General features: G+C 45.7%; 1 protein-coding gene across 1 annotated transcript in view; it reads right to left on the reverse strand.

The window, feature by feature from the left end:
- TLL2 (tolloid like 2) overlaps positions 1-10,798 on the reverse strand; it is a 195,175-nt gene extending 184,377 nt beyond the window's left edge. The window contains exon 1 of the mRNA XM_088473853.1: positions 10,450-10,798. Coding sequence (XP_088329979.1) covers positions 10,450-10,606 — 157 coding nt within the window. The 5' untranslated portion in view covers positions 10,607-10,798. The remainder of the gene's footprint in view (positions 1-10,449) is intronic.
- Between the last annotated feature and the right edge of the window lie 927 nt (positions 10,799-11,725).

Consider the following 11,725-nt stretch of genomic DNA (forward strand, 5'->3'; position numbering starts at 1 on the left):
TGAAGAATCACTAATGACAGCAGTCCCTTCTCCTGCTTCTATCTCCCATGTGCAGAGGGAGAGCACATGCTGTCTTTCACAAAGGCGGCATTGGGATCGGTTATCTCCTTGCCGGGACATACCTTTACTGCTAGGTCGGTCCTCTAGGTCGGTCCCGGCACACACAAAAAAATATAAATATGGACATAACAGCAAAGAGAAAAGCACCAATGTTTTTATTATCATCATCATCATCATTTATATGACGCCACAAATGTTCCGCAGCGCCTTACAAAGTTCATAAACAAGTTGTAGACAAGCGACTTACAGAACAATACAGGATCATATTTTGGCCTCTGTTCACCACCACAATGGCTTTGAAATAAAACAAACAAGATTTGCTTTAACTGCAGACTTTCAGATTTAATTTGAGGGTAATTACATCCAAATCAGGGGAACGGTGTAGGAATTACAACGGTTTCTATATGTGCCTCCCACTTTTTAAGGGGCCAAAAGTAAATGGGACAAACTAAACAATCCTAAATCTAACTTTCACTTTTTAATACTTTGTTGCAAAGCCTTTGCAGGCAATTACAGCCTGAAGTCTGGAACATATAGATATCACCAGACGCTGGGTTTCATCCTTGGTGATGCTCTGCCAGGCCTCTACTGCAAATGTCTTCAGTTCCTGCTTGTTCTTTTGGAATTTTCCCTTCAGTTTTGTCTTCATGAAGTGAAATGCATGCTCAATCAGATTCAGGTCAGGGGATTGACTTGGCCATTGCATAACATTCCACTTTTAGCCTTAAAAAACCCTTTGGTTGCTTTTGCAGTATGCTTCGGGTCATTGTCCATCTGCACTGTGAAGCGCCGTCCAATGAGTTCTGAAGCATTTGACTGAATATGAGCATATAATATTTCCCGAAACACTTCAGAATTCATTCTGCTGCTTTTGTCAGCAGTCACATCATCAATAAATACAAGGGAACCAGTTCCATTGGCAGCCATACATGCCCACGCTATGACACTACCACCACCATGCTTCACTGGTGAGGTGGTATGTTTTGGATCATGAGCAGTTCCTTTCCTTCTCCATACTCTTCTCTTCCCATCACTCTGGTACAAGTTGATCTTTGTCTCATCTGTCCATAGGATGTTGTTCCAGAACGGTAATGGCTTTTTTAGATGTTGTTTGGCAAACTCTATTCTGGTCTTCCTGTTTTTGAGGCTCACCAATGTGTGGTGAACCCTCTATATTCACTCTTGTGAAGTCTTCTCTTGATTGTTGACTTTGACACATATACACCTACCTCCTGAAGAGTGTTATTGATTTGGCCAACTGTTGTGCAGGGGTTTTTCTTCACCAGGGAAATAATTCTTCTGTCATCCACCACAGTTGTTTTCCGTGGTCTTCCGGGTCTTTTGGTAATGCTGAGCTCTCCGGTGCATTCTTTCTTTTTAAGAATGTTCCAAACAGTTGATTTGGCCACACCTAATGTTTTTGCTATCTCTCTGATGGGTTTGTTTTTGATTTTTCAGCCTAATGATGGCTTGCTTCACTGATAGTGACAGTTGCTGTCGACTCTCCATATGAGATCCAAAGAGCTGATTCCAAATGCAAATGTCACACCTAGAATCAACTCCAGATCTTTTACCTGCTTAACTGACAATGAAATAACGAGGGAATAGCCCACACCTGTTCATGAAATAGCTTTTGAGTTGATAGTCCCATTACTATTTGCCCCTTAAAAAGTGGGAGGCACATATAGAAACCGTTGTAATTCCTACACCGTTCACCTGATTTGGATGTAATTACCCTCAAATTAAATCTGAAATTCTGCAGTTGAAGCACATCTTGTTTGTTTCATTTCAAAGCCATTGTGGTGGTGAATAGAGGCCAAAATATGAAAATTCTGTCAATGTCCCAATATTTATGCACCTGACTGTATATTATAAGAACAGAGCATAAGCAACCAAGTGTTAGGTGCCCTAGTGGTGAGTAAGAAGTAGATGAAAGTAAAGTAGGGAGAAGCACAAGAGGCTAGAGGGCCCTGCTCGTAAGAGCTTACATTCTAAAAGGGAGGGGGAAGACAAACAGGGGTGACACAGACAGGGTAGACGGGGAGGAAGCAGGGAGTTAGAATAATGCCACTTTTCAAATAGCGTAGGACATATTAAGCACATGCATGTATGATAGATGAGATTTCATGCGCAGCATTCAGCCAACAATGGCTAAACCATAGATGGTTTAAACCCCATTAACAGTACAGCCTTCGATGGCCATCACTAGCCACGCAGTGTTATTTCGCCAGCGCTGCCCCTAAACACATGACATCACAGAGGAGGGGAGGCTGCCGGCACCAGTCAGCCCCAGGTATAGGCAACTTCGGCAAATGCCTAGGGCAGAGGTTCCCAAACGCGGTACTCAAGGCTCCCTAACAGGTCATGTTTTAGAGATATCCATGGTTGAGCACAGGTGGTTAAATCAAATTGGCTGAGGTACTAATTAAGTCACCTGTGCTCAAACATGGATCTCTCTAAAACCTGAACAGTTGGGGAGCCTTGAGGATCACGTTTGGGAACCTCTGGCCTAGGGCATTCCAAGCCTTGGGCCGGCGGAGGTTTGGGGCACCTGGATGGCTGCTCTGGCTACAATGCTAGCATGCAGCCGATAGCAACTAAAATGACCGCTGGTTCAGCATTGCACCGGGGCCCGCCGCTATTAAGGGGTCCGCAGCCAGCCAGGTACTAATAATGAGTCAGACTGACTCATAGTACACTGGCAGCTGTGGGCCATAATGCTGAGGGAGGCAGTCCAGCTAGAGGAGGGGGCCCCTCACCTCACATCTGGTGATGAGATAGAGAGAGTTTTATATGTATATAGCCATCTAGATAGATCTATATGTCTTTTGCATACCTCCCAACCATCCCACAACTGCAATGTCCTGTGGGCAGGGGGAGATGGGGAGGTTACTGTTTGTGGATAATGGATGACAGGCAATGTATTTTAATTTTTTCCTGTTTGAGATAATGTTTTTTTTTTGTTTGTTTGTTTTTTTTAGGAGGGGGGGGCACAGCATATTGTTGCACCTGGGTCCCCCACTTGCTAGCTCCGCCACTGCTGCTGTACTCTGGTGGGCTACGGTCAGGGCCGGTTCTCCCGTTACGCATGGTACGCAGCTGCGTAAGGCACCACATAGTGAAGGGCGCCTCAGCTGCGTACCATGCGGGCCGCGGTGCAGACTGTGTCTCTGTGACACAGCTGCACCGCGTGTGTAGCACTGACCGGACGGAGTTCGGTCAGTGCTACACAGCACAAACACACAGCCGCCGGTGCCGGCAGCTGTGGGTTCGCTTTAGCAGCTGATGAGAGTCAGACAGACTCTCATCGGCTGCTGCTCCCACTGCCAGAGCCGGACATCTTCCGGCTCCCACAGTGGGTAATGGGAGTGACGCGTCACTCCCATAATGCAAAGCGGCGGACAGAGGAGCTGATCTTGGCGGCGGGACCAGGAGCAGGTGTCAGGTAAGTATTTTATTTTTCTTTTATTATGTCTTTACTGCGGGGGGAGGTTGATTACTACTGGGGGCACTACAAGGGGGGAGGACTACAGGGAGCACTACAGGGGGGGGACTACAGGGAGCACTGCAAGGGGGGCGGGGACTACAGGGAGCACTACAAGGGGGGGGGGGGGACTACCGGGAGCACTACAAGGGGGGGGGGGATGACTACCGGGAGCACTACGGGGGGGGGGGGAACACTACCGGGAGCACTACGGGGGGGGGAACACTACCGGGAGCACTACAGGGGGGGGGAATACTACCGGGAGCACTACAGGGGGGGGGCACATTACCGGGAGCACTACAGGGGGGGGGGGAAATACTGCTGGGAGCACTATAGGGGGGGGAATACTACTGGGAGCACTACAGGGGGGGGAATACTACTGGGAGCACTACAGGGGGGGGAATACTACTGGGAGCACTACAGGGGGGGGGGATATTACTGGGGGCACTACAAGGGGGGGGAAATAGTACTGGGGGCACTACTAGGGGGGAATAGTCCTGGAGGCACTACAAGGGGGGGGAATACTACTGGGGGCACTACAAGGGGAGGAATACTACTGGGGGCACTACAAGGGGAGGAATACTACTGGAAAGCACTACAGGGGGGGGGGGGAAATACTGCTGGGAGCACTATAGGGGGAGGAATACTACTGGGAGCACTACAGGGGGGGGAATACTACTGGGAGCACTACAGGGGGGGGAATACTACTGGGAGCACTACAGGGGGGGGAATACTACTGGGAGCACTACAGGGGGGGGGAATATTACTGGGGGCACTACAAGGGGGGGGGAAATAGTACTGGGGGCACTACTAGGGGGGAATAGTCCTGGAGGCACTACAAGGGGGGGGAATACTACTGGGGCACTACAAGGGGAGGAATACTACTGGGGGCACTACAAGGGGAGGAATACTACTGGAAAGCACTGCAGGGGGGGGGGGGGGAAATACTCGCTTACCAAAAAATTTTGGGCTAGGGACGGCCCTGGCTACTGTGCATACCCAGCCACAGTAGCTCCTCCCATGGGCCTTGCAGACTTGAGCAGGCTGCACTGATTGCCTGCAAGCACAGGAAGGACTAGCAGCCGGGAGACAAGTGCAGCGGCGGACACATGGCAGCTGCATTCTTATATTCTTCAGCAATCAGCTTCACAGGTTGCCTGGCAGCTTTTAAGAGTGAGTTTTTGCTCAGCTCAGGATGCATGTATGAGTGAGGGGTGCTGAGCTGAAAGCTGTGAGGGGTGCTGCTGGCTGCTGCTGTGATTTGTGCTGCTGGGAGAGGCAGTACTTAGTGGTGGCGCTACGGGGCACCAGCCAAAATCTTCTCTAGGGCATGGCTGTACAGACTGCATGCCCAGAGCATCTGCAGTAGTCCTACAGTCTGCACATTGCCATACCATTCAGGTGCCGTGGGGCAGCAAGCCTCACCTCCCATGATTCTCTAGGCTCAAAGCCTGCAGGGAAGTTACATAAAAACAACACTGTACCCGGTGGTCAGTTAGATGAGCAGTTCAACTTATAGATGTGTCCACATACATGTAGCCTCCTTGCACATTAAACAGCCCTTCTAGTCGCGCCATGGTAGTGCCAAGTGTCTTTTAGTGTGCCCTTTTCCCTTAAAATGTGTCACAGCGATGCGAGGACACACAAGTAGTTTCTGCTGAATAAAATGATATGCAGCATAGTTATATTCTGTATACAACTGCGGCTGTATCTGCATGCAAAATGGTACGTTACAGTGTCACAGCCACTGACATTTCGCATGCAGATACAGCCGCAGTCGCATACAGAACATAGGCATGCCGCATATCATTTTATTCAGCAGTAGCTACTTGTGCATCCTATTCGCACCACTGCGCAAATAAGACACATTTTAAGGAATACAGTCCCACAAAAAGACACTTGGCGCTACCAAGTCACACAGCGCTCATGCATTATGTGTAACGCGACTTGTAGGGCAAGGTGGATAGATGTATGTAGATACCCTTTTCAAACATAAAATCCCAGATTCAACCCAGCTCGGACCCCGGACACTGAGCAAGACTTGAAGCCGGGGTTACCCCATTCACACTTCAGTAATGACCCAGGTTATTCCCGGGTTGTCACCCTTCACACCGGACCCGGGTTTTCCGAAATTCAGTGGGCAATTTAATTTAGGTGTGACCTAGGTCAGCAAGACCCGGTTCGCATCTTTCAGACTTGAGCTGGGTGGTCAACCCGGGTTACAAGCCCCGGGAAAAACCCTAATAACAAACAGGGTCACCGACCTGGGACGATCAACCCAGGTCAGACCTTTCAGACGCACACCAGACCCGGTCAATGCGCGTTCACGTGGCTTATGTCTGAAAGGTGTATGAATGGAATAGACATCCAAATGGGGAAGTACGTTGTTTATGGAGTTATCCTTAAATGGACACAGTAAACTATTACAGGAAGTTTGACAGAGGAAAAATAGAGAATAAAGAGAAAAATGCAAAAGAAAGTAAGCACTGCGATTAAGTAGCCTGACTATGGGTAATAATTAATTTTTCGGCCAAAAATATCACCTGATCGGTATTACACACAAAGGGCATATTTATTAAAGAACATTTGCAGGATATTCCCCGAAAACCCAAATTTTTCAGGCAGTACCGTGAATATCAAGGATCCCCAGGATTTAAAAAGGAAGGATCGCAGCAGTCGTTCCAATATCTAACACGATCATTACATATATGACCACAAAGCAGCCTCCATAGTTTTCTAAGGGAGTTGCTAATCCATTGGCCCTGACCACTAATACCAATGCCCATAGTAGCCTAGGGGCTACTGTAGCACAGATTCTCTCTGAGAGGTATCCCCCAGATTCCTCTCCATCTGCCACCGATAACACATATGCAGGTCGATGGCCATGAATACACATGTGTGCGCCAACGTCAAATCCATAAGCAGAGAGAGAGGATAAGCAACAGGTTTTCAAACTTGGTCCTCAGGACCCCAAACAGTGCATGTTTTCCAGGTCTCCTCACAGAATCACAAGTGAAATAATTAGCTGCACCTGTGGATCTTTTAAAATGTGGCAGTGAGCAATGAATGTACCTGTGCACCTGCTGGGTGACCTGGAAAATGGGACCTGAGTGGTGTCCTGAGGACCAACTTTGAGAATCATTGACATAAGTTTTCATTCAAACGTCCAGCTCTTAGTCTGGAAGCTGTCCCGGAAAAAGTTCTTTGCTAAATTCGCAATAAAATTTGAATTTTCAGGTTGTGAATTTAGGTGACAATATTTTATCACATACGCATTTAAACAAAGATTGTGATAAATTTAGCCCCAAGCCAGAAACACTTCTTTGACAACAGACTGCTAAAGATCTAAAAGACCTTGGATGCCTCTTTAGAAACAGATTCAGTAGACATTCTACAAGTCTATGGGGTCTATTCAGCAACAGTGACGATGTTGCCCAGAATATTATTGGGCAACATCGTCACGATATTTTATCAATTATGATAAAATATGTCAGCTATTCAGCAACATTTTCAGCAGGGACAGCGGTTGCGGTAACACGCTGTTCCTGCGATGTCACAGCAGGGATTGCTATCGGGATTCCGAAAACAATCCCTTCGGTTTGTTCCCTGCGCATGCTCAGTCATGCGCTCGGGAACAGTCTCCGCCTGGCTTCCCGGTGACCGTGGAGGGGTAGGTACAGCTACAGCCGTAAATTGATTGATATGTGTATACAGGCTTTATACTAGCCTGTACACATGTGTGAATGTGTGATTATATTTAACATTTATATATAAATGTTAAATATAAAAGCGCATAAATATACATATTTAACATTTATATATAAATGATAAATATAATCGCACATAAATATACATGTATACAGGCTAGTATAAAGCCTGTATACACATATCAATCAATTTTGCGGGGTTTAAAAGTGACTTACCTGCCGCCGATCACCGGGAAGCAGGGACGGAGGCTGGGCGGGCTTACAAGATGCTGCAGGGACTTAAGGGAAAATGTCCCTCTGTCCCTGCAGTTTTTGGGAAATATAAGTATTTTATTCATATAACGCCATTCTGAAATGGCGTTATATAAAGGAAATATTTAATCGGGTGAATTAACACTTTTTGCTTTGCTGAATAGCAACAAGTGTTAAAGCACTGTAGAGATCAATGGCCTGATCCCTACAGTGCGGTACTCAGCGAGACGGAATGAATGGAGAAGATAATTGTGTTATCTTCTCCATTATCCCACTGAGAATAGGAGATTTACATAAAGAATACGGAAATCATAGTTTCCATATTTTTTACGTCAAAAAATCAATGCTGAATAGACCCCAATAAGAGGGGATATGAGTAAAAAGATAGCAGCACAACAGTCCTCTTAACACAGCCAACCAGACAGAAATGTAAACTTTAAAACTACCAGTTTGGCTTTATGTTGTGATGATGTGTCCACTTTGCTGATTTTCCTAGATCTATCTAATACAGTGTTTCTCAAACTCTATCTTCATGATCCCCAACAGTTCATGTTTTCCCGTCCTCATCATAGCCCCTACCCCTATCCCCAATACTTACCGTTGGTATGCCCGACACCTGTCTGTAGGTATCCTAACCCTTCTCCTACCCCTAACCCTCCCTCATGCCTAAGCCTAACCTCCCCCTTAGTGCCTAACCCTAACCCTGCTACGAAACTTCGGGATGCCAGCGCTGGGATTCCTGTGCCAGTACTCTGAGCGCCGACTGCACTGTAACTACATCCCCTCCTGTGCACCAGGCCCTGAGGACAGAGTTTGAGAAACACTTATCTAATACACTGAACACTGCTTTAGGCCAGTGTTTCCCAAACTCGGTCCTCATGGAACTCTAACTGTCGAGGTTTTAAGGCTATCCATGCTTAAGCAAATGTGAATTAATTAGTACATCAGTTAGTTTGATTTAACCATCTATGATTAAGCATGGATATCCTTAAAACATGGACTGTTATGGGGCTCATACATCAGCAATCACAAAACAAAATAAAAAAAAAAAAGATTCACAGATTCTGCGTTTCTTTCCCTGATTTAACAATTCTCCAATCCACTAATATGCACCCATACACTGCCAATATTTTTCAGATTTGCAGATCTTTTCATCCAAGATCAAAACTGTGAATCATGAAAGTGCCCATTTTACTAGTAACGGTCTGTGAATCAGTTGTGTGTTACCATACACTAACAATCTACAGCTCTGATTGGTCGGTGAAATCCAAATACATTACCATTTTTTGGGGGGGAGTTTTTTTTTTTTTTTTTTTTTGTACACAATCATCTGCAAACGCAGAATTGCCCCATTTGATTGCTGATTATGGTGCTCTGAGGACCAAGTTTGGGAAACCTTGCATTATGCCATCTCAGTTCCTATTAAATTCCTTACAAACCCAAACTATAAGCTATCCTCCGCAAAAGAGTTCATTAAGTACAATATTATTGAGGGTCAGTGAGCATTGTAAATGTTTAATTCTAAAGTTGTTACACGCCTTTTCTACAGGGGGTATTTTGCCAGGGGCTTGAATAAAAGACAAATGCAGGAAACTACTATGGGGCACATTTATCATGAAATATTTGTGATATCTCCAATAACTGCTGCGATCCCTCCATTACCGCAGGCAGCCCTTATAGGTTTCTATGGGGGATGCGATGCTGCCAGATTTTCCAAGTTCCATAATGGATATTGGCCCCCGCAGCTAACACCATCTGAAGATGGCGTTAGCCTGTTGTAGCCTATGGGCTAAACTGCACATAATTAGCCGGCAGAGGGTACCCTCCCCGGCAATGGTGGCTGCGCATGTGTAGTCAGCGGGACTGCGCGTGCACAGTAGCCCCACACACTCCTGGTACATCGCAGGGATGGACGCCTTTTGGAGTCTTTGCGGGCGCTGGATGATACATTCCATCGTTATGATCACATCTTGTAATGCAATCATGGGCAGTAATATCATTCCCAGATCACATTGCCAATGTGATCATTAGTTAATGGGCCCCTATTTCTTCTTATAAAAGTATATCTGCTAGACCTCCCCTGGCTTATAAACCACCTGGATATTTTATGAAGAATGTGTAATGGAAATCCTGCTACACATTGCTTTACGTTCATTTTTTGTACAGTAAGATGCAGAACTTGCTGGTAGCCTGGGACTACAGATGATTCAACCTTACAAGAGTCCCTAGTTTACTTGCTAAGTTTTACAAACATATCTGCCATGGGCTGATTAGAATGAGATATGTCACAGAAGACAAATACTGTTTTCATGCTTGTGTTGCCTAAAATTAATATTGGGTACATGTAAAACACCTATACAGCAAACATATTATTTGATCAGTGTGACACACACTTATTTATTATGGTTTATGCAATATATATTATATATATTCTATTAATGGTGGTACAATAAAAATACACCTACAATATTTAAGTTCACATATTAGGGTTGTATATATTTTGCCAGTTTACCTTAACATAGTGCTTAGGCTGTTCACCATCCACTATAAACCTGAGTATACTATATGTATCTACATCAAACTGTTTGGTAGTCCCTACAGTTAATTATTTTTATTAACAAACTAGTGTAAACACACAGAACGTCAATGCAGTGCCCACATAGACCAATGGTCCCCCAAGATAGCCAGACAGAACCATAGCAAAACTCATATTTAAATTGCACTTGTAGCATTAAGATAACTAGACATCAGGCTGAAAAGTGACTGCAAATGAAGCAGCCAAAAGTTATCAGATTGGTCAGTATGTGTCATTATCCTGACATAATTCCCAGCTACTGGCAGATCATAGGGACAGAGCGGTGTAATAATAAAGAAATAAACTCAAACTCTGTACAGATTACCTCTCTCTCTCTATGTACAAATATATATGTAGCTGCATGCACCTACCAGCCTTGCACGGATCCTTGTAGTCAGCCTCATCTGCGGGTTCTTCCATTAAGTACTCAAACCCAAAGTGATAATCCTGCTGCCCCAGAGCCGGGTATATGGCAACTAGCAAGGTCAGTAGTGCCCAGAGACTCCTCACATGGGACCCGCCGCTCATTGCTGGGTAGAGGAGGCAGCAGCAGTAATGACTGGTCTTTCTAGTGGGAGGGAAGCTGCTGCAGGTGGTGCACAGTACCGTGATCTTAGGGTGCCAGTGCCTGTCGGCTATAAATGTGGGTTATGGGGGGGCGGTCCCGGAGGCGGTGTTTGCTGGGGTCTCGGTGCTCTGGGAGATGCCGGTCTCTCTGAGCTGCTGCTCTGAGCCCCGCTCTCTGTCTCTCTCCCCGGGGTGTTTCTCACTGGCCGCTCTATCCAATCAGCTGTTCCCCAGTACTCGGGGCCGGTCCCTGCTGCTCATTAGCCAGGGAGATCTGCAGCTCACACTTCATCCCAGCAGCACCGCGACGGTATAGGGTGTAGCATGAAACTTGTATTACAAGAAGGTAGCTCTTTATTCTATGGATGCATCCTCTATGCCAAAACAGGGTGAGTTTGAAGTCATCTGGATAATGCTGTAATTAATTAGCCAGCTCGCGATAGATATACATATATATTAGGAGAAATTGATTACATTGATGCGGTAATAACTGGCAGAGAGGTGTAGTAACCAGCACCATGGCAGTTATTCGCCTCATAGCCCAGCAGAAACTGAACCAAAATATAGATGCCCTAAGTTATTTGTATATTTGCTGAACACTTGTACAATGTAATACTGAGTGCTTAGTATGTGAGAACTGAATAACCCTTATACACCTTATTCAAACGGAGAAGTAAAATGCACCTGTAAAAAGTAAAGTGACTTTTAAAACACTTCCAGCAGTTTCAGTGTTTTTTGCATTAATGGGTTTGTTTTAAATGGGTGTGACCAATCAGATGCAACCATCATCAGCAGTGTGCAACTTATACCCCTTTCACACATAGAGCAACAACCCTGGCTTTTACACATGAATTCGCATTCACCCGGGTTTTTGCTATATGTGAACGCAAACTATACCAGGGTCAGGAACTGAGACCCGGGAAATTCACGGGTTGATAGACCCATGTATTTTCCAGGTCGCCGGTCTGAAAGAGGTATTAGACAAGGGTTATAGCACCCCCAAGTCTGACCCTTCTACCTAGATACGTTGGCAACGAGATGCGGTCAATATCCCGGCAAAGGGGATGCCAGTGCTTAGTA

This window comes from Taudactylus pleione, unplaced genomic scaffold (assembly GCF_031769625.1).
Source record: "Taudactylus pleione unplaced genomic scaffold, aTauple2 ptg000016l, whole genome shotgun sequence".
NCBI lineage: Eukaryota > Metazoa > Chordata > Amphibia > Anura > Myobatrachidae > Taudactylus > Taudactylus pleione.